Source organism: Acipenser ruthenus, chromosome 2 (genome assembly GCF_902713425.1).
Source record: "Acipenser ruthenus chromosome 2, fAciRut3.2 maternal haplotype, whole genome shotgun sequence".
NCBI classification, from domain to species: domain Eukaryota; kingdom Metazoa; phylum Chordata; class Actinopteri; order Acipenseriformes; family Acipenseridae; genus Acipenser; species Acipenser ruthenus.
The window spans coordinates 103,091,721-103,118,941 of record NC_081190.1 but is presented as its reverse complement, the minus strand read 5'-3'; the positions used below and the strand labels follow the sequence as shown (position 1 = coordinate 103,118,941).

At 38.0% G+C, this 27,221-nt stretch overlaps 1 protein-coding gene and 1 pseudogene across 6 annotated transcripts in view; both read right to left on the bottom strand.

Moving 5' to 3' along the window:
• Window positions 1-6,027: 6,027 nt before the first annotated feature.
• On the bottom strand, window positions 6,028-10,984 carry LOC117408723 (myb/SANT-like DNA-binding domain-containing protein 1; annotated as a pseudogene).
• A 1,506-nt stretch (window positions 10,985-12,490) lies between these two features.
• LOC117409069 (huntingtin-like) overlaps window positions 12,491-27,221 on the bottom strand; it is a 74,252-nt gene continuing 59,521 nt past the window's right edge. For all 6 annotated transcript variants that reach the window (XM_034014662.3, XM_034014664.3, XM_059004978.1 and 3 more), the window contains 8 exons: window positions 26,157-26,312; window positions 25,470-25,660; window positions 23,998-24,112; window positions 23,445-23,658; window positions 18,185-18,290; window positions 17,725-17,887; window positions 17,057-17,217; window positions 12,491-16,068 (listed from right to left, as the gene is read on the bottom strand). In XM_034014662.3, coding sequence (XP_033870553.3) covers window positions 15,855-16,068; window positions 17,057-17,217; window positions 17,725-17,887; window positions 18,185-18,290; window positions 23,445-23,658; window positions 23,998-24,112; window positions 25,470-25,660; window positions 26,157-26,312 — 1,320 coding nt within the window. In that variant the 3' untranslated portion in view covers window positions 12,491-15,854. The remainder of the gene's footprint in view (window positions 16,069-17,056; window positions 17,218-17,724; window positions 17,888-18,184; window positions 18,291-23,444; window positions 23,659-23,997; window positions 24,113-25,469; window positions 25,661-26,156; window positions 26,313-27,221) is intronic.

Genomic DNA, 27,221 nt, shown 5'->3' with positions numbered 1-27,221 from the left:
TGCCGCGTGTCAACATTGCAGGCTGGTGGTGGTGGTGTGATGGTGTGGGATGTGTTTTCATGGCACACATTGGGCCCCAGGATATCTGAACATCATTGCCAATCAGGTGCATCCCTTCATGGCAGCAGTGTATCCATCTGCTAATGGATTTTTTCAGCAGGATAATGCCCCATGCCACAAGGCTAGGATTGTCCAGGATTGGTTACACGAACATGACAGTGAATTCAGCTTACTGCAGTGGCCTGCCCAGTCACCAGAACTCAATCCAATTGAGCATCTGTGGGATGAGATGGAACAAGCTATTCGGAGTAGAGATCCACTACCAGCCAACTTGACACAACTGTGGGAAGCATTGGAGTCAACATGGGCCAGCATCCCTGTGGAACGCTTTCGACACCTTATAGAGTCCATGCCCTGACAAATTGAGGCTGTTCTGAGGGCAAAAGAGGGTGCAACTCAATATTAGGAAGGTGTTCCTAATGTTTTGTACACTCAGTGTATATATATATATATGTATATATATACAATAATATATATATATATATATATATATATATATATATATATATATATATATATATATATATATATATATATATATATTGTAAGACAGCAGGGAGGGGGTTAAAGCCTCCCTGAAGAAAAAACATGTGCGGAATGCACATTTGTTTAATTTAATTGTTTGCTTTATTGTTTAATTGAATTTGTTAAATTGTTTTAGTATTAATTATCCCCTGCACCTGGTAGCCATTGTTAAATTAGTACCAGGTGCAGGGTATTTAAGGGAGGCAGATAGTCTGCTCATGGCTGCTAAGGAGAAGGAGACAGAAGAGGTGCTCTGTCTCAGAGTAGCCAAAGTAAATAAAAAGTAAGTGTGGTATTTAACCGGTGTTTTGGTGTAAGGATGGGGAAACAGCTTAGCTGTCCCGTGGTAGTCAGGGTGTACCTGTTTGTTTAGTTAGTGCTCGTAAAGAGCTAGGTGTTTATTTTGTGTTTGTATTTTGTTTTGGTGTATTAAAAATAGCGCACCAGCGCTTAAAAAATCCATTCCAGTGTGTTGGGTCTATTTTTAAAGGGGCAACGAACCGTGTGAGTTGCAATTCTATTACAATATATATATATATATATATATATATATATATAATTTCTTCTTATCAATTTACTGAGGGATTAGATAAACACAGTCCTTTAAGTAACAAGGGTCTATTTTAATGATATAAAGGTTAGCTGTGTTAATCTGTGTTAAATGCAATCACAGGGGAAAGAGGTCAGTCACAGTGTGGGTTTTCATGTATTAAAAAATAAACCGCAGAGTTACCTGACTCGGAAGTAAACAAACTGTCTCGGGGAACTGCATTAGGGTTACCAGGCGTCCTGGGAAATTGAGAGTGTCAGTTTTCAGCCTTAATTTTTTGTCCCGGTCAGAAACAGTAAAATGTAAGTGTCTCGGTTTTGCTATTGTATTGTTTTTTTATTTATTTGAGTACAAAACTGTATCAGCGTGCTCACTAAGTTAATAGCAGAGTAATATATTAGGTTGTGTGTTAGCGGCACCATACCATATGTTTAAATGGTAATAGCTTAAAATCTTTGTACATTTAACATGTTTTGAGATGACAATATAAAGAAAATAATGAGTTATCATCATCTGCAATAAATTCATTCGATGTTTAATTTTTAAACAATTGTAGCGTTTCGCCGGAGGTAGACAATGGAGGCTGCACTCTACTTTCAGTTTAATTATTTTATTGCTCAGGACGCTATCTCAGCATCCACTCAGAGACCACTGCTCTGTCGGCTTCACTGCATTCCAGGAACAAGCACACAATTGGCGTTGCAGCGCCTTCTTATAGGCTTAGCAGCCCATTTTTATGCAGATAGGGTACCAGGCTTCAGACACATCCCATTGGCCCTCAGCTGCACACTAGGACCAGTGGGCACAGACAAACTACAACCAATGAGGACGCACAGATAACCAATGGGAACAGACCAGGGCTGCGTCCCAAAACGCACCCTTGTTCACTCATTACCTTCCCTTGAGGGGCGGAAGTACTATGTTCGCCATCTTAAGGGTTGTCCCAATTCCTTAGGGAATGAGTAAAGGGAGCTTTATGTGCCCTTCACTGCACCCTTCAACTGAATGGGCAGACACATGGCAAATTACATTTAATAGAGAAAAGTGTAAAGTACTGCACGCAGGCAATAAAAATGTGCATTATAAATATCATATGGGAGATACTGAAATTGAAGAAGGAATCTGGAATCTATGAAAAAGACCTAGGAATTTATGTTGACTTGGAAATGTCTTCATCTAGACAATGTGGGGAAGCTATAAAAAAGGCCAACAAGATGCTCAGATATATTGTGAGAAGTGTTGAATTTAAATCAAGGGAAGTAATGTTAAAACTTTACAATGCATTAGTAAGCTCACCTAGAATATTGTGTTCAGTTCTGGTCACCTCGTTACAAAAAGGATATTGCTGCTCTAGAAAGAGTGCAAAGAAGAGCAACCAGAATTATCCCAGGTTTAAAAGGCATGTCGTATGAAGACAGGCTAAAAGAATTGAATCTATTCAGTCTTGAAGAAAGAAGACTATGCGGGGATCTGATTCAAGCATTCAAAATCCTAAAAGGTATAGACAATGTCAACCCAGGGGACTTTTTCGATCTGAAAAACGAAACAAGGACCAGGGGTCACAAATGGAGATTAGATAAAGGGGCATTCAGAACAGAAAATAGGAGGCACTTCTTTACACAGAGAATTGTGAGGGTCTGGAACCAACTCCCCAGTAATGTTGTTGAAGCTGACACCCTGGGATCCTTCAAGAAGCTGCTTGGTGAGATTCTGGGATCAATAAGCTACTAACAACCAAACAAGCAAGATGGGCCGATTGGCCTCCTCTCGTTTGTAAACCTACTTATGTTCTTATGTTCTTATGAGTGTACAAAACAGCTGACTTCTGTGGAAGTGTTTTTGTGCTGAAGTCCCAGAACTCTTTGCGTTAAAGGCGGAGACAAGTGGGAACAATTTGCAAATATGGCAGATGCGGCTGCACATAAATGTAATGTACATGTATTTAGCTAGGAAATTGTAGATATTGTTAAATTATTTAATCTATCAATTAATTAATGAACTAGATAGATAGCTACAAAACTAGGAGATGGTATAAGCGAGCAATATATTTCAAAATTATCTGCGTGCGGCAAACGATGTCCTCTTCACGGGGAGAAGAAACACAGCGAAGCTGGGCTGGGAGTGACATTTGAAACTTTTATGTAGCCTGCACACTTTTATCATTTCCATTATATGTTTTTGCAGTGATTAATAAATTACTGTAGAACCTTTAGCCATTTCATAGTGATACTTAACATAAAGCAAAATATATTACCTATTGGATTTAAAGTAAAACAGATATGTTATTATTTAAAATATTATTTAAAAAAAATGTAAATATTAGTCTACATTATTAAGTACATCTTCGTAAGATGTGAAGTTTACATTTTATTAACCAATATCAATTTTTCAAATTATCTTAAAGTTTAAAAATAACCATATACATGTAAAATGTTGTAAATATGTCTTGTTCGCTCAGTAGGGCAATAGCGCGGCGAAGACGTCTCGTACTTGCCAACAAAAGTTTGCGTAGCTTCTTGCTCAGTCAAAGGTAAAGGCGCTGAATGATGATGCTGAAGTGCGTCCCATTTAACACTTTTAGCTCCACCCTACACCCTACTCCCTCGCTCACCCAAGTGCACACTCTGTGACGTCAGTAAAACGTCACGCGAAGTGTACACTTGTCGAAGGGTGTAGGGTGCAAGGGAATGGTTTGCGACGCAGCCCAGGGAACACAAACAAGCAGCGGGTTACATGGTACAGGAATACACACACAAAAGGTAAAACAAGAAATGGCGGAACACAGCGGGGAGGGGTTTAGAGAGTGACATGAAGACGGATTCCCGCCGTATGGGAAAAAAATGTGTTAAATTTTGCGGGATGGGATGGTACAGAAGTGAAACTCACAGGAACGGGCGGGACCGGGAAATAAAAAAAAATAAACCTCTCAGGACGGGCAAGAACAGGATTTAAGCTTCTGCGAATGGGAAGGAACGTGACTACATTGCCACCAGCAGACAGGAAGAGTATTTTTTTGCTCTTTAAAGTTGTAAAAGAGCCTATGACAGAACTTAACTGTTATGATAAACATACAAAATAATATTAACAGGTCTAACTTGAACATATAATCACATAAATTTTACCAAATAATGTTTAAATTGAGCTACAATTAATCATATTTACCTGGAAATACCTGGAAATACACAGAGGGCGATCTCCATTTCCTGGTGTGGGGCCAGGAGACTGTGACCTCAGGCTCCTTGCATCTGCCAGTATGGATGACAGCGACAGTGAAAGTGAGAGTAGCCTAATTTTATCCAGACACCTATGAATGTGAATTATGTAGTGATGGATCTGATGTAGTGAGAGAATACAGGGATTGTCTTCCATATCAATTCGAGCCGTATGCCTCCGAATCAGAAGGTTCAAACTTGGAGAGAGACTCCAACGACACCAACGCGGACGGACCAGTGGTCCTTAGGTTTAACATAGATTGAGAGTTAACAATATTGAATTATTGATACTAGCAGAATAACCGAACGCTGTGGATTGCTACTGACGTGTATTTAACATATCTCTCTCTCTTTATACGTATGTACAGTATATTAAGGATGTGCAAATCGTAATGCAGAGATGTCAAAAGCTACGATTTGGCCGTAGCAGCTACTATTTCTCTGAGGTACTGCGTCGGCGCTATGTTGAAGGGGTATGTATAATACTACGATTTTTAATAAATAAATACATGATGGATACTCCCTGAGCATTTATGAAATATTATTTCAATAAAATAAACTTGTTTTTTTGTTGTTTATTTTTTTAATGAATTAATGGTCTGTAATACTGTATTTCACTGACATACAAAAATCTCTAGTTGGGTTGTTTAGAAAACGATTTAGAAACTGAAACTGCCGCACAAAACTCTAAACAGTTGTTTTTATATTACCGAATTTATATATTACATCATTATATTGGACATTGTGCTTATGAAGACCCTGTGCTTGCACTGTATTTTTTTCTGAAAAAACTAAAACTAAAATCAAATTTACTAGTAGTATACCGGTATTGTTTAATGCAAAACCCTATAAACCCTAATTTTATACATGAATACAAAAATATCTGTACCTCCAAATAATAGTTGATCTCTGTTTATCACGGGATGGGACAGGATCTTTTTTTGACAGAAGAAGATGGGACAGGAATTAAAAAAAAAAAAAAAAAGTTACAGGATGGGAAAGGGAAAATTTGGACAGGATGGGACAGGATTGGAAATGATTACTCTTTCATGGGATGGGATGGGATGGGACAGGGACATTTTTGACAGGACAGGACTGAAGTTTCATTCCTGTGTCACTCTCTAGAGGGGATAACACACAGCATGCAAACACAAACAGACAGCAGGGAATACAGCACATAAACCCAAATGCATGGTCGCTACACTATTATTCTGTTATTTTATATACTGTTATTTTTGGCTTCAGAGTTGCTACGGTGCCAGTAAATTAAAGAAAAAAAAAACCTCCCAGTTTTTCACTGCGGAAATCTGGTGATCCTAAACTACATGGACAGTGCGAGAAACTGAAACTCTGGTAGAAAATTTGGTCAGACACCAAAATCTTGCTGAACTGGACAAAACTCCAAAAACAGTAAAATATATTCAGTCTTTTCTCAAATTACTTTGTGTAAAAACTGCATTCTCCTACTGTTGGCATTCAAGAAATGTATTCATTAAATTAGTGAAGTGCTCTTCCACAGAAATATGCAAGTATCTAAAACCTGTTATATTAAAAACCAGAGCAATACATCAATAGCTGTCATCTTTCAATATGCCTTGCAGGATATTGTAAACATCTGGTTCACACAACATATAAACGAGCCGAGTGCACTTGAAAACACAAATGGACTCGGTTCTGAAAAAAAAAACAGAAAGGGACCAAAAAATAAAAATAGTTCAGCTCACATGCAAACTCGGTCCCTTTGCTCGCAGATAAGTGTGAACATCAAGCACATTGATACATTGTTTCAAACAAAACTAAGCAGACCATTTGAAAGAGACCCAGTATGAATGCAGCCTAAGAATCAAGAGAAGTTGCATCTTTTAAAATACTGTGACATTCTGAAATAGTTTTTTTAGTTAATATAGACTAAAATATAGTCCTAGGATTCTTATTAACAGCAGAATGACCCACGATTTATACTAGGCCTACTAAAACAATGCTGTTTATGTTAAAAGTTATATATTTTACAAAATGGTATTACAATCAAAACAACAATCATAGCAGCAAATGGTTAAATCTCCAACCTACCTGCTCAACTTTAGAAATTAAAGTTGGGTTACAGTAAACCAACAATTTGTTTAAGGATGGTCCTGTCATTTCTTCATGCTCACTATACCTGTTCTGCTAAGTAGACAAACAAAGGGTATATTCAAAGTCCTGTAGGAATGTTCAGCACCTTGCTGATTGTGGATCAAGAGCCCATGAGAGGGAGCACAGGAAGACTAGCAGCTCAGTACCACAGCAGCACAATCCAAGGTCATCAGAAGGTCATCATACTGGGCAAATTTAAGCCATTTTATTGTCTGCTTCTGCTATAACTTTCAGCCATTTCACAGCTTACCAACAAAGGCACAAACATTTTCAAATCAGTACAACATTAAACCACCTCTTTATTATTACGGCTCTTTTTTTCCCAAAAATCTTGGTGAGAAAATTGAATCTGTCACTTCCAACATAAATGTGAAGCTACTACCGACATGGATTCTCTGAGCACAGTGAAGTAGTCCGCACAATCGATGCAGACGTCTCGATTAAATCGGTCTGACATTCTCATGAGATTGGAGGCTAGCTCTGAGGAGTGGTGGGGGAGATCATTTTCTCTAGCAGGTTCATCATGCACTCTTGGAGCTGCAGACTTGGAGGAAGTTCTGCTGGTGCATGACTCTGCGTACCTCTCTGCAGCTCTCCACAGCCCTGCTCATCATCTTCTGCTCGACCAGCATGGCTTCCATTACCTTCAGCTTCTTTTTCTTCAGAGTGGAAGAGACCCATTTTCTTTGTTTGAGTGGTCCTGATCTGGAAAGATACAAATACATGAAAATATCTATCCTGTGTTTAACAGTGAAGTCACGTGGCATATACTGCAGAAGGGATCACTGGGGTCAGAGTGTTGTGGGAACAGTAGAAGAAGTTACAGAAAATTCAAACAAAAAAACAACCCTGCAATTTAGTTTGGCATGCATTTAGACTGTAGTTAGGTCATTTGCAGTTATTTAGTCAGAATTGTGCGTTGGTGGCAGCAAGATTAAAGTGCATTTTCAGATAAAACTGTGTGTGAAAGAATACTTCACCAGACCCTTTTAGGAAAGGTCAAAAGGAGACAAAGTTCTAAAAATCTAATTTCGTGTTCACCATGTAGGGTGTGAGAGACATCAAAAAATCTGCACCCTCTTGGTTAGTCAATAGCTTCAACATGCAGTATGATACATCTTACCTATCCTGTTGTTCAAGCCAGTATCATACATCTTACATATCCTGTTGTAAATGCCAGTATGATACATCAGGGCAGCAGTGTGGAGTAGTGGTTAGGGCTCTGCACTCTTGACCGGAGGGTTGTGGGTTCAATCCCCAGTGGGGGACACTGCTGTTGTACCCTTGAGCAAGGTACTTTACCTAGATTGCTCCAGTAAAAACCCAACTGTATAAATGGGTAATTGTATGTAAAATAATGTGATATCTGTATAATGTGAAATAATGTATAATGTGATATCTTGTAACAATTGTAAGTCGCCCTGGATAAGGGCGTCTGCTAAGAAATAAATAATAATAATAATAATAATAATAATAATAATAATAATAATAATAATAATAATAATCTTACCTATCCTGTTGTTAATGCCAGAATCATACATCTTACCTATCCTGTTGAAAGTAAAAGGAGATATTATAACCTCAGAATCCAGAGACAAAACACAGATTGAACTCTCAACTAGTTGCTGAAGCGGAACAGCGAGCTTGGAGAGTTCAGATTTACCCAGTGGAGGTGGGTTGTTAAGGATTTGCGGCACACTCCACAACCCGGTTTCTCAGAGACATCGGATTCAGTGGTCAAGAGTTGCGATGCATAGTGAAGAACTTATCTGAAGCAGCAGAGAGGAGCAGCAAATGGCTGTGGTTGAGACGAAAAGATTCTGGTTGAGGACCTCAAGCACAGTAGAAAGAAAAATGTCACTGTAATAGGAAGGTAAATAAGCTGGGGGGGGGGGGGGGTGATGCTTGGATGCCAGAAACATTGTCGAGCCCTCTTAAGGTGTTGTGGGCTAGTCGACGAAACACCAAGGATGGAAGGTGCCCACTTGAAGACCCCATAGAAGTACCCTACTCAGCTCAGTCCAGATGGTTGTCATGCTGATGCGCTGGGGAGGCACAATAAGCTGATCCCTGGAGCCAGCATTACACTTCAGCCATAAACACCAGGCAGAAGGATATCTACATCATCAGATGGAAGGAAACACAGATGGATCACATTAGTTTACAGTAAAAGAAGCTATCTCTTAGTTGATGCTTATCTTGGCGAAAGCAGATCCCAATATCAGAGTGAAGTTTTAACTCCTACTCTCATGTAATGGAAATCATGTGAACCCACTTCCTTGTTGTATCTTTTTAGGTCTTCAGAGGACCCTGTGTACTCTGGCAAGTGGGGTGGCAGAGAATTGGTAGGCAGTGATGGGGATGCCTCTGTGTGGGAGGTTGAAGGTCCACAGTGCACTATGTCATACTTGATCATGTTGCTGGGATCTGATCCCTTGGCGAGTATTTTATCAATTGGCTTGAAATAAGGCCAGTCAGGAGGGGTTGACTTTCCATCACTTGTGCATTTCAGTTTCCTGTTGAAAAGCAGGACAAATTGAAAAGGTAACAAAAATACGCTAACAAATGTCCCACATAAGATATAAATGACACAAAGTTGAGGTTCTCAACATACAGTATGTATGTATCATTAATCAAACCAATCAGAGACATGAGACCACCAAAACCTCAATGACATTCTCCAGAACTTGGGCTATGATATGTCAACACCAAGTTTTAACTACAATTAGATGGGCAGTTCTCAAGATATACCTACCATGTATACTGGACAACACCTGCAATGCAACTTTATTTTGTGAATCACAAAATATAGTATACCTACTTCAAAGACAGGGTCTTTTGAATTGATCAAAAGGGGGGCGAGATGTAGATCCACCACTTTAGATTAATTGATTATACCCCACTATCTCACAGTGTATTGTCTGTAACATTGAAATGGACAACTTAGGTAATGGAATTTGACTGGGAATAATAGAATTCATACAATTTTTACATGGATAGAAAACCTCTTATAACTTACTTACACAATAGATTGGGGTATTGAAGGTCGTTTTTGTAACTGTTATAATATTGTATTGGGGAGAACAATGAATGTACAAAAATGAGACACACTTTTACAGAGAACTGACACCTGATTGGATAAGCTACTGAATGCCATACCTTGGTCATAACTTCCATGATTTCGATGAAACTGCACAAGCTTTTAAATTCATAATTGACATGCAGTGGATGTAGATTGCAGTCATCGATTTTTAATGGTACTGACACTGGTAATGTAAACTAGTGCTTGAAGGTCACAATCTACTTTCATGATACAAACAGCTATCATTTTGCATTGACAGCCCGTGTAGGGGATATATGACACTAACATACTTGTTTATTATAAATCAGTGAAATTTAAACCAGCAATTTAATAATAAGAGTTTTAAATAAATTGATCCCTTATGTAATTTACCTGGAAGGGTATCTTGTTTTAAGTATTTTTTAAGATAGTACTAACATTTACTTAAATTAAATTAGTGATATTGTTAAGATCAGTTTTGTCAAAACATACGCAGTGATCTTGCTATTTGATGAGGGGGCTTGCCTTGCCACTGAGCAGAATTTACATGTACATCGTCTTGCACAAACCACTTTTGCACTTCTTTGCTACAAAACTGATTTTGTCAGTGTATATATATGTTTGGGATTTTTTTGAAGGTTTAAATGTTGCTAATTTTTCCTAAGTACTGCTTTTAATGGCTTTGGACATTTTGCATTCACAAAATGAAACTAAATATATCAATACTGTCACTCTAATATGGTATTTTGGATGCAAATATTAAATATGGATTTAAATGAATTAATTAGAAAAAATATTTGGAAAATATTAGGAAAGAAAAGCTGGACAATTCAATTTAGTGGAAGTCAGGCTTACAAATGAGTATTACTTCCACTTAAGTTATCCACTACTTTCTGCAGATTGTATCTCAGAACAGCATGCTCCCTCCCTCCACCCGTGTTTGAGAGTAGTAGAAGGATCTACTTATTTAACATAGGCCCTGGCCCATGGGGTTGTGTGAAAATCCAAAAAACGCCACTATCTAAAAAGCATGCAGATGATTTAGTGTCCATCTTACCTGGAAGGTGGTGTTAATAATTTTCATTTTCATTTTCTCTCTGTGATGGTGTTCATCAGTAAAGTTAAAAAAGTCATTTAGACATTTTTTGATATATTTTAGCATTCCTTTTAGCTTTTTGCAGTTCAGTAGCAAATTCGTCCCAGGCATACACCAAACCCTGGCCAGATGTATTTTTCATTCTGAGGTAAAATTTCGTAAGAGAAATTATCTTCAGCAGCCATTGTAGAGAAAGTCGTCTTAAAATAAATCTTCACGTGAACAAAAAATATGATCAGGCATCCTGGCCTTCCAGACTACAGGACTTTGTTATAACACCACACCTCCAAAGTCTTTCCCAGGCAGTTTTAGTTAAGAGGCCTGGAAATGTGGCCTAACTCTATGGTTCAGAGATCTGGTTAAAAGCTTTTAAGTGGGGAAGTTCGTCACTATGATGTCAAGTTGTCTTGGTAACAGTCTTAGAGCTCTCCACTGTAACAAAAACCTTTTAGCTAAAGGCCAAAAAAGTAGGCCAGACTTGACAGGGAATCAGAGCTTTTAACTTGGTGGGGGGGGGGGGGGGGGGATAACTGGTTTCCTTGACAACCTGCATCTGCCAGGGGAATTCATGGAAATCCTTCCAAAACTAAATATTTAAAAACTTTTAATGCATAAAAGAACAGGCCAAAATAATTTCATTCTCAACACAAGGAGTAGTTAACAGCCAGCAAATCGGAATCAATTTAAAACAGAAAGAACATTTCAGCTGCAGGTTTAAACCACATAAACTAAACCAAACCGCTGCAGGCATACATTCCCAATTTAACACTGGAAAATAACGTCTGCAAATGTTAACACTATTGTACTTCCCAATACTCACTATAAATAAATAAATCAGTATATTTACTGAGTAAAGTATTAAGAGCAACATTTCTATAGCCACCACTAGTTGTGCCACTTGGACATTCCTAGATCAGTGTATTATAATTGGGAGAAAAAGAAAAATTGCCAGATAGAGAATTTCTTCTAAAAACAGAGTAACTATGAGGGACACAGACATAGAGAACAATTTGAATTCCTAAAAACTGATTTCTTGTAGGAAATCCGTGTGCTTACTCACAAAAGCTTTTTACAGCATATAATTAGTTATACCTTCATCTTTTTTCAGAAAGAATGCTATTTTTTGTTTTGTTTCAAAAAGAAATAGAAATGTTTTAAAGCTAGAACATTGAAAGGTCACCATATTCATTTTGTCTGTATGCCATACAAGACTGAAAGAAGTGGACGTGTTTATTATTTTTTGACAATTATTTGTGTTTTGCTTGGATGTATATGCAAAAACAAATGATACATCTTTCCAAAAGTCCACAAAACAAAATGCAATATAGTCATATTTTTCAGACCACTTAATGTAAAATGCATTGCCCTGAATTTTGACCTTTGACTTTTTTTTTGGCTCCAGAATGCATATAAAATGACACAGTCTTGATGAATTGTTAATAATTTACTTTAGACATTTTAAATAATGATTGGTGAGAAAACGGAAAAAATCTGAATTATTTTTAAACCCTTTCCTTAGCCCTACCTTAAAAGAAAACCCTTTGAAGTCATTACCTATAAAATAGTTCTGGGTTTTCAATTAGCCATTAACAATTAACAGGTGTGATGACTTTTGTAAGAGAAATCAAAATAAACAAAGCATGTGTCAGAAAGCAGGAAAGCCCAAACAAAATGAATAAAGCAAACTTTTTTTTTTAAAGCATAATTTACCTCCTGAAAACTGAATCAGCAATTCACTGTTAAAAGTTAAAAGTAAAGGAAAACAAAACAATTATCTTATACACACAGGAGTATAGGATTCCAACAATTAAGGGTTAAATTGCTTATGACGATAAAACGAAAAACAAAAGTAGTTACATCTTTAAAAAGTTTTATTCTTTAAAGTGATATAATTCAGTCACTTGGTAGTTAAACACAACACATCCAAATTATACATTTCTGTTTTTTGAAGAAAAAAAAAAAAAAAAAACACGACACACATTCCAAAAAGGCTCCAGAGTGCCCATCATAGCCTTGTACAGAAATAATTCTCTTGTTAAAGAAAAAAATGGGACTGAGCAACAGCCGAACTACTTGAGACTGAGCAATAGCCAGTGACATACAGACAAACCTGAGAGGATGACGGGTGACACATTTAGGGACTTTGTCTCAGTTTCCTGCTTGGATAGGCACCTAGAATTAAGTCTAGAAGAAATATAACATTTGTATTCCCAACTACACCAATTAAGCACAAATACAAGACCAGGAAGACATCTTGTAGCCACTGCAGTATTTATGAACCTGAAGGTTTAAGGGAATTGTAGATTGGAATCAGTAAACATTTAAGCTTTATATCGTCTGCAAGAAAACGTGCAATCGTAGTTAAGTTCAAACAGTCATTGCAGGAACACGTACAGCACAGAAGGAGGTAACGTAAGTAATGTGTTTTCTTTTAAACAGGCAAATTCATTCGGTTACATTCTGACACCGTCATAAAGCAGAAATTGGTTTGTGTATGAAAAACATCTTGTATAGGGTTTTAGGGTTTTTTAGGGCACCAAAGTTTCAAGAAAACTCTTAGCTAAGAGTGCATGTACTATTGGATAGTGACAACTCGGATCCTGTGAGGTTTTTAACATGCATTATATAAAATATCCAACTCAAATGCCATAACTTGTTGCCAATCCTCTTTTAACAACGAGGGCTCCATTTAAGGAGGAGGCTTTTCACTGTTCTGGGTAATCAGTTCATTAAAAATGGACGCTAAAATTTCAAGGGTTTTATAATGGATGCAAAAAAATCACAATAGTAATTGTCATTTTTAGTTCAGCTTTAAGAATCAAATATTGAATAAAAAAAAATAACTAGGTTGGTCCTAATACATATAGTCACTATAAAATGATGTTTTCTCATGATCTACTCAAGGTAGCAGCATTCACACAACTGCAGATTATATGACCAATAACACAGGTCAGGGTATGAATAAAGCCATTTCCCTTAATTGTACGTTCATCATGATTTGCAACTGAACTTTTTACCCCAGCTTACTTAAAGGGTACATAAGGAGTTTTTTATTTTATTGTGTTACATGTTCCCATGTGTTGCTACAACTGTTTACATAAGGTGTGTGTATTGTTTTAATTTTTTTTTTTTTACATTTTGACCACTTTTTTAAACTTTTAAATTGCATTCCCTGCCTCAAGATGGCTTCCCATGTATCCGCATGGACCTCTCAGAACTACATTTCCCATCACCCTCCTGATCAGTGGTAAATCCATCTGAGTTACATATGTGAGCAGGAGGATGATGGGAAATGTTCTGAGAGGTCCATGCAGGTACATGGGAAGCCATCTTGAGGCAGGGAATGCAATTTAAAAGTTTCAAAAAAGTGGTAAAAATGTAAAAGGAGAATTAAAACAATACACACATCTTAAGTAAACAGCTACAGCAACACATGGGAACATGTAACACAATACAATAAAAAGTACTTATGTTCCCTTAAATCCTGGTAGCCCAAGAATGATGGAAACCTCCCAAAATGCATCAGAAAAATCAAGTTCCATACACTGTCCATGGTCACCTTCTACTTCTATTTTCTCAGAAACCTGCAAATAAACTGCGCTTCAAAACCAGGCCCCACACTGATTTTGGGTTAGTTTTTAAATAGGTAACATTTTCCAATACAGAATAAATGATCCAATGACTTCAAGGTTAACTGTACAAATGAGTACTGATCCTTACGATTTAAATAAGAAAGTATGGACCCATTTGTCTTCACAGTGCAGCCAACCTGTAGTGTTTATCCCCAACAAAGTGTAAGCTAAAAAGCACTTTATCGATGAACTGCATAAACCTTACTGCCCATGTTATTGCTATATTGAAGTGAGTTTATTGTTTTTATTGTGAGTGAGATATGCAAGATTTATTAAATGGAAAAATAGTCAATATTCCAAGAAATTACGTAAAGAATATAATAACTTTGTCATAGCTTTTATAATTTACAATGGTTAAAAAGTTCCCCTTTGACTTTGTGGCCTCTACATAATTGCCACTAAAGCAATAATTCAGCTCATAAAATATGGAGATAAATTAAAAAAAAAAAAAAAAAAAATACAAATTTTAAAGCTGGTACAATTGCTGTAGCATGCTTATTTCTCCAATTGCCCTTTTATTTTTTAAACTACTTTTTTAACCATTCATATAAACACAAAAGGAACCCTCCCACTGATTAACCCCCCCCTCCCCTTCGGCCCTTTCTGTATAAGATTAAGCTATGCCCCATTCTTGTAAGTTTATAATACAAGCTGTACTAATTAGGTAATAACTAAATAAGGGTTTTACCTGGAATGGATGAAAACAGGATGACTTTTCACACACGTAAACACGCCAAACACACATCAACTCCATTCTCTCTTTATGAGATGTAAAGAAATTTAAAAAAACGTGGCCTTGTACAGTTTTTTCTTTTACGTTTTACACACACCTCATGCAGATTTTACAATTGTACATGACATAGAAATGTTTCTGTTAAAAGACAATTCTATTCAATATTATCACATCTTACATCCTGAGAAAGAGAAGAAAAAACAAATGTTTGTGGTTAAGTATGTGTGTTAAAGTTTACAAACAAACACATACGTCACATCACTGCAAGTTCAGGACGAGATAATTATAAACATGCTAACAGTGGGAAATGACCTCCTTCATTTTCCAGTGAAACCACAAGACAATCCCAGCCTGAATGAAAAAAAATATATATACAGATTTTCTATGGCTATATGTAACCTTTTACTTTGAAAATAACTTTTGAGGCGAGATATATTAAAAACAAATATATCATTTAACAATATTATGCAGTAGAGCCCCTTATCTTTACATAAATTAAGATCAGTTCCGTCCTATATAACAAAAAGCTGCCTAAAAATAGAAGTACTGTCGTATAGCAAGTCTTTTTTTTTTTTTTTTTTTTGGTTTAAATCATAGCTCACCAGTCCCATTTCTGATCTTAAATACATTAAGGGATTTTCATTCCAAGTGCCGGAAGATCTGGGGGGGGGGGGGGGGAGACGTACAAGCACAATGTTATATTCCAAGACCGATATTTTCATGTTCCTAAAAGCAATCCTTCTGGGGAGTGGGGGTGGAACAGGGTCTTACTGCGACGTTCTTCTAAAGTCTATCTCACATGAACAGCTTTTGACATTCCTTTCCTCGCTCTGCTCGGTCACGTGGCAGTGTTCAGAAGGCAGTCACCTGGGGGATGGTCTGCAGGCAGGTGAGCAGGCGGTGGTAGGGGCTGCCAGGGGAGGCTACCACCTCAAACACTGACTGAAAGGCCCGGCGATCCAGCTCCTCGTCAATCTGGTGTTTGTAGAAGTCCATGCCCACCAGACAGAACAGGCTGACATCCACAATCTCGGATTTCCCCATTCGGCTGATAACATGAGGAAGGCTAAGGTGGTGGATTAAGGAAATGTAAAAAATTATCAATGGATAATTTCACTTGACATAGATCTCCCATGTTATGTACATTCAAAATTGGTTTATGCTGCTTTTAACATAGCCATTCTATAAAAAGTCATCTGAATTACTTACAAATGCTAAACCATAACATAAGTAGCAATTTTATGGTGATTTGTGAAGTCAAATAGAAAAATGTTTTAGCTAGTGCCTTCATCAGTGTGGATAAATGTTTGACTACTTACATTTCTAATTGTTCTACTGCCATGATATGAACCCACCCCCCGTTGTTTTGCAAAGCCAGTAATTTCATAAGCAGTTTAGGTTATTAATATGCATTCTTTCTTGCCACAATGCACACTGGAAACAGGTTTCTGAAGATCACACCACCATCAAAAAGAGATCTGTTTTCTGCACCAGTTTATACAAATAACCAAAAGATGCAGTTATTCAAACACTTATTTTTCAGTACATGATTTCAAGATCCCCTGCTGAAGATTTATCAATTTTCCCATGATTTTAAATTGAGTGGTTCTATCATTCTTCTATCATATGTACTTAATTGGTTTGTTGGTGATAAACAAAAGGACAGGGTTTAGTGAATTGTATTTGTAAACCTCTGGGATCACCTCAGCCAAACACATTTAGACTTCATCAATCCTGTAAAACATGGCTGAAGACTGGTGTGAACAAATATATCATTCATAACCTCTAACAGTACTCAATCATAAGATACAGAGTACTAAATTATAAGTTCAGTACTACATCTAGATTTTTCTGTAGTTTTTGTTTGAATCATGGTAAGCTGTCTTTTAATACTAACCTTTCCAAAACTTCTATTTTTCATGACTACAGTACCACAGGTAAAAAAAAGGTTGTATATATACCCTTCCTTTTGTTGCTGTCATTAAAAGTGAAAAAGTATTAGAACCATCTTAAGACAATAATCAATGTATAGTATAGTGAATTATCAAGGATACAGGGCTGAAATCCACTGGCTTGTTGAAGCACTGACAAAGAAACAGGAAAGACTCCACATCGCCATGGCGACAGGTGTCCGCTGAGTGAAGTTGGAGAGAGAAAGCATGACCCAATCTCGGACCATGGAGGATTGTCCTGTGGCATGCAAGGTCTGGAATACCTACAGGGGAAGACAGCAAAAAAAAAATGGTGCTGGGTTGTTTAGGAAAACAATCTGACTTTCAATATTATTTCATAATTAAGAAGCATAAATAACTAAAATGTGGCTGTACAGCTATTAGTAGAGTTGCCAAGAACAGTCACATACATTCCCTGCCATGGCTGTAAATACATACACCCCCAGATTCCAATACTCTCAACAAAACAATGTCCTCAGCAGCTACATGCGTAACAGGGTACTGCATGTGGAATCTGTACAGTGCAAGTCAGCACTTTAAAAATGGTCTAGTTTGTAGCACCTCTGTTAACCAGCTAACTCTGCAGGCAGAACTATGGACCAAGCTATCTGCATACAGCCAATCTTATTTACTTGTAAACAGATACCTAGAGCTATCAAATTTCACACTTGACTCAAACTATGTTTATGAAGGAAGTTATTGTTGAAAGAAGTCGGCTATGATCCAGAAATAAAGACGTGGGTGAAATCGAGTTTTATTTGTGTACCTACCTTGTAAACAACAGTTGCCATGAACTGTGGATAAGGTTGCTGATTGGATAGAAACTCGCCAATGACTTTGTTCATCACATCCTGCGGTGGGAAGAAGTCATCGAGAAACTGGGGGAGGATACGGGCCACTACCCTTGCCTCACAGGGAAATCCCTTCCGGATTCTGAGGAGAGGAGACCAGTTTAAAACCTCAGGCAACAAAGCTTACTTTAGTGGTTCTTTACTTGCACACTTTTTGTGCTAAGAAATGCCAAAAACCAATTTCTTTAATGAACATTAATGCATCTCCACTAGAACACTGTTGGCAATGCTATGTATCCCCCACAGGGGATAATATATATTACAATCTTTAGTATACAGAACAATTCAGAGTAGGGACCACAGTGACCATATAGGTGTAGTTTACAATTTGGTATTTATTTATTGGTTTTCACACTGGAAATGTAATTATGATTAATACCTGTCAAAGAGAACGGATACTCTCTCCATGGCCACAATGACAGACTCGGTGTCGGGAGCGGTGAGATCAGGGTCAGACGTCCGACTGGGACTAGTTTTCTCCTTCCCTGTTAAAACCAACAAAAAAAAAAACAGTCAAGACATTTCTAACCATGCAGAAGATCTGCTTGTGAAAACAAAGACAACTGCTGTTACTTAAAAGGCAATGAATCACATCGATTTTAGTTAATAAATAAGAAATAATAGTAACTAAGATAGATCACCATGACTTACTGTAAATCTTAGCTGCTCTCGAGATATGTAAAAATGTAAGTTTGACATACATGTATAAACACAAACACAGACACACAGTTGCCTTCATATATCTATAGATTCTGATACTCCCAATTGCATGTGCTAAATAATGTCCTGAACAAGTGTAATCACATGTGAATGTGATTATCAATATGTAAAATGGTACAGAAATACTTATTGGAGGACCGGTGCATCTGTACTGTATGTCTAGTGTTCCGCGTTTTCATTTTTTATCTTTTAAAAAAAAGTTCCGGGAATTTTTCGGAGTTTATTTAACATATATTAAAATGGGATTTAAAAAAAAACAAAACAAAAAAAAAACTAAAAAAAAAACAAAAAAAAAAAAAATCGGTAAAAAATATTTAATAGAAAATCAGGGGGAAAGAATCTCAGTATACAGACTTTACATGTGGAATATGATGCGTAGGAGTTTTGGTTTCTGATTAATAATGTGCCTGGCATGTATGATGAAGCAGAATCTGTGCAAGTCGAAGCCATGTTTTCCCAAGTTAGCTGGTACTTTGCAAATGTTTGGGCAATTGCTGTGCTGATGGAAACAGTATCTAAAGAAGGTATGAACATGACATCAGCACAAAACAAGCCAGGTTTATTCGCCTTGAAATCATAAAAATAAAAGAAAATTGACAGAACTGGGCAGTGCAAGCCATTGGAAGACACGTCAAATCACACTGAACATTTCCATCAATGCGTTCCATATAAGTTTACCAACTAAAGCATCACCATTTTCGATCAAATATTTACGATTAAGATTGAAAACGTTAGGCAGTGTTTTAGCTGATGGACAGACAAAGTCACAAATACATACCTCTCTGCAAACTCATTAACACAGTCATTCTGCGCTCTCTTTTTATTAAAGCGTGTGTAAAAGCTGCATAAATGGATTGCATGTCTCTCAGTTCACTTTATGATTTTAGTTTAATGTGTTGCTTATTTTTTTATTTTACTGTCAGCGCAAACATGTACCTGAATGCAGCAGTATTTGCAACGCTATGCATCCTCTGCCTCATCTGACCCTCTTCTGCTATTTTTGCTTTTTGTACACTTCGAAACATTTGTTTTATTTTGAATATTCATAAACTGATTTACGTTTTCTCCCCATTCCTCATCCACTAAAAATATTATATTTATATATTTAGGACACAGTGTAGGGCTGTTTATTATAATGTCAGAGTCAAAACAAAACAGCCTTTTAATCAAAATATTGTGCATTTCCTAGAAAATAGTACCAGGAAAATATTGAATAATAGACAATATTGGGTATAAATCAGTAAAAAATGACGTCCTGTAATTTATCAGTAAAATTCGGAAATAAACCACAAACGTGGAACACTATGTATGTCTCAAGATTCTGATGCTCTCAATAACTTGATCTAAAGAACACATTTACCACGTTTAACCACAAATAGGGAACTAGTACTCAAGGTAGAATAAGGGACTACTGCCCAAAACTACCAGATTAAATAAGGAGGTTCCCAGAAGACCTATATTACTGTTTCATTTTAGAAATGCAGTTACTGTAGCATGAAAATATGTAAATCAGTCCCTGTACTTAAAGTTATATATATAACTATATATATACAGACGTGTTCAAATTTGTTGGTACCCCTCCACAAAAAACGAAGAATGCACAATTTTCTCTGAAATAACTTGAAACTGACAAAAGTAATTGGCATCCACCATTGTTTATTCCATATTTAATAGAAATCAGACTTTGCTTTTGATTTTTTATTCAACATAATATTGTAAATAAGAAAACAAATGAAAATGGCATGGACAAAAATAATGGGACCGCTAACCTAATATTTTGTTGCACAACCTTTAGAGGCAATCACTGCAATCAAACGTTTTCTGTAGCTCTCAATGAGACTTCTGCACCTGTTAACAGGTAGTTTGGCCCACTCTTCCTGAGCAAACTGCTCCAGCTGTCTCAGGTTTGATGGGTGCCTTCTCCAGACTGCAAGTTTCAGCTCTTTCCATAGATGTTCAATAGGATTCAGATCAGGACTCATAGAAGGCCACTTCAGAATAGTCCAATGTTTTGTTCTTATCCATTCTTGGGTGATTTTAGCTGTGTGTTTTGGGTCATTATCCTGTTGGAGGACCCATGACCTGCGACTGAGACAGAGGTTTTTGACACTGGGCAGTACGTTTCGCTCCAGAATGCCTTGATAGTCTTGAGATTTCATTGTGCCCTGCACAGATTCAAGGCACCCTGTGCCAGGCGCAGCAAAGCAGCCCCAAAACATAACCGAGCCTCCTCCATGTTTCACTGTAGGTATGGTGTTATTTTCTTTGAAAGCTTCATTTTTTCATCTGTGAACACAGAGCTGATGTGACTTGCCAAAAAGCTCCAGTTTTGACTCATCTGTCCAAAGGACATTCTCCCAGAAGGATTGTGGCTTGTCAATATGCATTTTAGCAAATTCCAGTCTGGCTTTTTTATGTTTTTCTTTCAAAAGTGGAGTCCTCCTGGGTCTTCTTCCATGGAGCCCACTTTCGCTCAAAAAGCGACGGATGGTGCGATGAGAAACTGACATACCTTCACCTTGGAGTTCAGCTTGTATCTCTTTGGCAGTTATCCTTGGTTCTTTTTCTACCATTCGCACTATCCTTCTGTTCAATCTTGGGTCGATTTTCCTCTTGCGGCCGCGCCCAGGGAGGTTGGCTACAGTTCCATGGACCTTAAACTTCTTAATAATATTTGCAACTGTTGTCACAGGAACATCAAGCTGCTTGGAGATGGTCTTGTAGCCTTTACCATGCTTGTCTATTACTTTCTTTCTGATCTCCTCAGACAACTCTCTCCTTTGCTTTCTCTGGTCCATGTTCAGTGTGGTGCACACAATGATACCAAACAGCACAGTGACTACTTTTCTCTGTGTGATACTAATTAAAGAAACTAATTAGTTTGAAATATCACTATAATCCAATTCTTTATTATCTTTTCTAAAGGGTACCAACAAATGTGTCCAGGCCATTTTAGAATATCTTTGTAGAATAAGCAATAATTCATCTCTTTTCACAGCTTCTTTGCTTTATTCTATGACATACCAAAGGCATGCAAGTATACATGATAAAATAGCTTTTAATTTCATCACTTTTCAGGAGGAATGAAGCATTATTTCAATGAGCTGTAAGGGTACCAACAAATTTGAGCACGTCTGTATGTATATATATATATATATATATATATATATATATATATATATATATATATATATATATATATACAGTACTGTGCAAAAGTTTTAGGCAGGTGTGAAAAAATGCTGTAAAGTAAGAACGCTTTCAAAAATAGACATGTTAATAGTTTATATTTATCAATTAACAAAATGCAAAGTGAGTGAACAGAAGAAAAATCTACATCAAATCAATATTTGGTGTGACCACCCTTTGCCTTCAAAACAGCATCAATTCTTCTAGGTACACTTGCACACAGTTTTTGAAGGAGCTCGGCAGGTAGGTTGGCCCAAGCATCTTGGAGAACTAACCACAGTTCTTCTGTGGATTTAGGCAGCCTCAGTTGCTTCTCTCTCTTCATGTAATCCCAGACAGACTCGACGATGTTGAGATCAGGGCTCTGTGGGGGCCATACCATCACTTCCAGGACTCCTTGTTCTTCTTTACGCTGAAGATAGTTCTTAATGACTTTTGCTGTATGTTTGGGGTCGTTGTCATGCTGCAGAATAAATTTGGGGCCAGTCAGATGCCTCCCTGATGGTATTGCATGATGGATAAGTATCTGCTTGTACTTCTCAGCATTGAGGAGACCATTAATTCTGACCAAATCCCCAACTCCATTTGCAGAAATGCAGCCCCAAACTTGCAAGGAACCTCCACCATGCTTCACTGTTGCCTGCAGACACTCATTCCTGTACCGCTCTCCAGCCCTTCGGCGAACAAACTGCCTTCTGCTACAGCCAAATATTTAACATTTTGACTCATCAGTCCAGAGCACCTGCTGCCATTTTTCTGCACCCCAGTTCCTGTGTTTTCGTGCATAGTTGAGTCCCTTGGCCTTGTTTCCACGTCGGAGGTATGGCTTTTTGGCCGCAAGTCTTCCATGAAGGCCACTTCTGACCAGACTTCTCCGGACAGTAGATGGGTATACCAGGGTCCCACTGTTTTCTGCCAATTCTGAGCTGATGGCACTGCTGGACATCTTCCGATTGCGAAGGGAAGTAAGCATGATGTGTCTTTCATCTGCTGCAGTAAGTTTCCTTGGCTGACCACTGCGTCTACGGTCCTCAACGTTGCCCGTTTCTTTGTGCTTCTTCAAAAGAGCTTGGACAGCACACCTGGAAACCCCTGTCTGCCTTGAAATTTCTGCCTGGGAGAGACCTTGCTGATGCAGTATAACTACCTTGTGTCTTGTTGCTGTGCTCAGTCTTGCCATGGTGTATGACCTTTGACAGTAAACTGTCTTCAGCAACCGCACCTTGTTAGCTGAGTTTCGCTGTTCCTCACCCAGTTTTATTCCTCTACACAGCTGTTTCTGTTTCAGTTAATGATTGTGTTTCAACCTACATATTGAATTGATGATCATTAGCACCTGTTTGGTATAATTGTTTAATCATACACCTGACCATATGCCTATAAAATCCCTGACTGTGCAAGTGTACCTAGAAGAATTGATGCTGTTCTGAAGGCAAAGGGTGGTCACACCAAATATGGATTTGATTTAGATTTTTCTTTTGTTCACTCACTTTGCATTTAGTTAATTGATAAATATAATCTATTAACATGTCTATTTTTGAAAGCATTCTTACTTAACAGCATTTTTTCACACCTGCCTAAAACTTTTGCACAGTACTGTATATATATATATATATATATATATATATATATATATATATATATATATATATATATATATATACACACACACACACACACAGACACACACACACACTGTCTCATGTATGCTCTAAAGAACAAACCTTTACCTGTGTACATGCAAGTGAGCATGAGCCCCAGTGCAGACATGGCCCGGTGTGGGCTAGGCATGTTGACCCGGTCCACACTGAGCTTGACCAGCGCCTCCCCGTCCAGGCGGGACAGCTGCTCTGACAGTAGGAGGCGCTCCAGCCCTCGCAGGACGCAGTGATATGTCACAGAGGGGGTGGAGTCCTCACAGACAGACACCATCACACCACACATCTGCAACAGCAAGCAAAACAGCTTGAAATATTGAAATCAAAATGAAACAAACACTGGTCCTAAGCTGCTTGTCGATGGTTTTAGAACATTAAAAGCCTCATGAAATACAGTTTAAGGCAACTTTCAAGCAGCTGTTTACTCATTCCACCTATTTTAACCAAGTTTTTTTTTTTTAAATATTGTGAAGTTGTTTATTGAATTCTTCACAGGAGTAAATTGCTGAACATTTTCACTAACAATTAGTTTTTATACTTTTTTTAATAAAACTGACCCTTTGTGCTAAAGATTAATTGACATGTCTGATGATTATCACAAAGAGGGCATAACAAATTTCTATACCTGAATAATGCCTGCTGTGAATTCTGGCCCCACATCAAGTGGGTAGTTCTCAATCATGTAGAAGGCTGCAGCACACATCACTAACACATGCTGCTGGTTGTGGAGGTTAACACAGCTGAAATAAAAGATATACAGTTATAATGTTAAGTCAATACCAGGTACATCCTGGAATCAACTGTGGCACAAAGCCAATAAAACTGACTTTGCTTTACATACTAAAACAATTTAATAAAGATACTGGGATGACAATGACGTATGTCGTCCCCCAATATTTCACAAAGAACGGCCACAATAAAAGGGGTCTGGGAGCGCATTTAAAGGAAGCAAATGTCTAATTGCTCTGATAGCAATAAAACATTAGTTCACACGTCAAGCCATAAACAGTTTCCACTGACTAACTGACCTTTGAAACCATTATTAGCGGCTATGTATTGCAAAACTGTTCAAATTAATGTCAAATGTATTGTGTGTGTGTGTGGGGAATATTGGTTTGGCAGGGAGGGGGTTCAATTTCTCCCTGTCAAAACTGGTGGGAATGTGGCTGGAGCTGACAAGTGAATAAATGATTAAGTCATTAATTAGGCTCCAGCCACAGGTGTATAAAATAGGTGTTCACGGGTGGTAATTTGAAAGGGTTAGAGTTGATGTTGGTGATAGAGGCGCAGGGTTGTGGCCGATGTTCTGTGTTCCGTGTTGCGCTGTTTGTTTATTATCATGAGTTTTGAAAGACCTTTTGTTTTGGCCCTTGTGCCTTTTATTTTGTCAGGAGTGATTTTGTAAATGTTTTGGCCATTTTGTTTCTGTGTATTTGTTCATGAAAAAGCGCATTAGCGCAATTTAACTCGCAGCGTTCTGTATCCGAGTCTCGGTCCCTGCAATAACATCTGGGCTAGGAGACTACCGTACCACACATCCTTATACAGGGAACAAAATACACCACCCACTCGATATATCGCGGGTCTTGGAGTCCAATATAAATCTGTTATATATTGAGGGCCGTGAGAGACTCATAGAAAAACAAATAGGCTAACAAATACTGTACAACCACTCCCTCATTTTATCAGGGGAGTAGATATTTAAAGTAGATATTTAAATTTGCTTTGTGTTATTGTGCAATACGTGTGTATATGATAACAGTACGATATTAATGCTTTGTATATTGTTGTTTGTGATGTGCAGTACGAAATAAAATGAACAGTAATTCTAAGTGCCTATGTATATTGCAGCTAAGGCATAAGCAGTTAGACAGTAAAAATGGGGAGCCAACTCCAGGACCGCGATATATCCGAATCCGCAAAATAGCGAGGGCCTACATAACAAGGGTTGGGTTTATCTTCTTTTCACATAAAATCAGTGCCACCTGTCTGCCCGCGATGATCCTATACTCGATTGACAGGGGTTCTCATTTTTAATACAACCCCATGTACTGTCTATCTAAAGCACCAGCACTGGTGTCTGAGGGTCTTGCTTACTGTGCTATTCCTTTCAGATTGGAGAGCAGGTAGTCGCTGATGATGGGGATGAGCTGTTTGGCCGTGTCGTCCAGCAGGTCACACTCCAGGACGTAGAGGATGCCGTGCAGTGCTCCGATGCGGCTCGGCATGTGGGTGCTGCGCAGCGTGGTCTCCAGCAAGCGGCTGACTGGCTCCGCTATGGCCTTGTCCTGACAAATATTCAACAAGGAAGACTAATGAGCTTCAAATTCCTGAAGAGTTCAATGCAACAAAAACAATTGGTTTACAGGAAGAAGGGAACAGAGAAGCCATAATGGCAGTTATCAATGCCAAGATAACAAAACAAAAAAAAAAAAAGGTGACTTTGGGCTTGAAGACTTTTGTTGTTCCCGACTCCTTGCCCTGTTCCAAGATTTTCTAAAGGGAATTCTGCAGTCATATTTCCATCGGCACCATAAAAACAATATCATCTTCGTTTCTGAAAAATTACCGATAATAAATTTCTACCTTAAACCAATCTCAAACATTGTTCACACAATAAAATGAACAGACATCTCTCCAACACAGATTATTCCAAGACTGACCAGCCCTGCAAAATACAAGCTGAATACATATCAACCCGTTACATCCTATCAAAAAGGGGGAAAAAATCCAATATCTGAAATTACAATATTCCTCTTGTTGATTAAGTGTAGTACTGCTCACCATGCCAAGGACAGATGCAGCCTTACAAATGGCAGGTACGAGGTACTGGTTCAGTATCTCATCTTCAGCAGGGTGGACCTTCTGCAGCTCTGTCAACGTGCTGTACATCATCTCATACTGGTTCCTCTCCGTGAACAAATCAGACACTGCCAGAAGCTGAACAGGTAAAACAAAGACATGGAGAAATATGGAATCATCAGTGCCTTTAATGCTCATTTTAGAGGGTGGTTACTTACGCTGTAAAGCACCACCTAGCCAACAAGATGCTCGGATATATTGTGAAAAGTGTTGAATTTAAATCAAGGGACGTAATGTTAAAACTTTACAATGCATTAGTAAGACCTCATCTAGAATATTGTGTTCAGTTCTGGTCACCTCGTTACAAAAAGGATATTGCTGCTCTAGAAAGAGTGCAAAGAAGAGCAACCAGAATTATCCCGGGTTTAAAAGGCAGACAGGCTAAAAGAATTGAATCGGTTCAGTCTTGAACAAAGATTACGCGTGATCCGATTCAAGCATTCAAAATTCTAAAAGGTATTGACAATGTCGACCCAGGGGCTTTTTCGACCTGAAAACAGAAACAAGGACCAGGGGTCACAAATGGAGATTAGATAAAGGGGCATTCAGAACAGAAAACAGGAGGCACTTTTTTACACAGAGAATTGTGAGGGTCTGGAACCAACTCCTCAGTAATGTTGTTGAAGCCGACACCCTGGGATCCTTCAAGAAGCTGCTTGATGAGATTCTGGGATCATTAAGCTACTAACAACCAAACGAGCAAGATGGGCCGAATGGCCTCCTCTCGTTTGTAAACGTTGTGATGTTCTTATGTTCTTTTAGGGGTGGGTGCATTACATTTGTTATCCAGGGGTGAGCTCCTCAAGTGCAGGTACTCATATGCGCTCATATGCGCAGATGGGTGTAAACATTAAAAAAAATTAGACAATGTGAGTGACAATTAATTAATACTTTTAAAATGTATACATATCAGTGCACGAAAAAGTTATGAATACAAAATAAGCCTTAAATATATAACCAATTCACCATAAAAAAAGAAGCTTTATA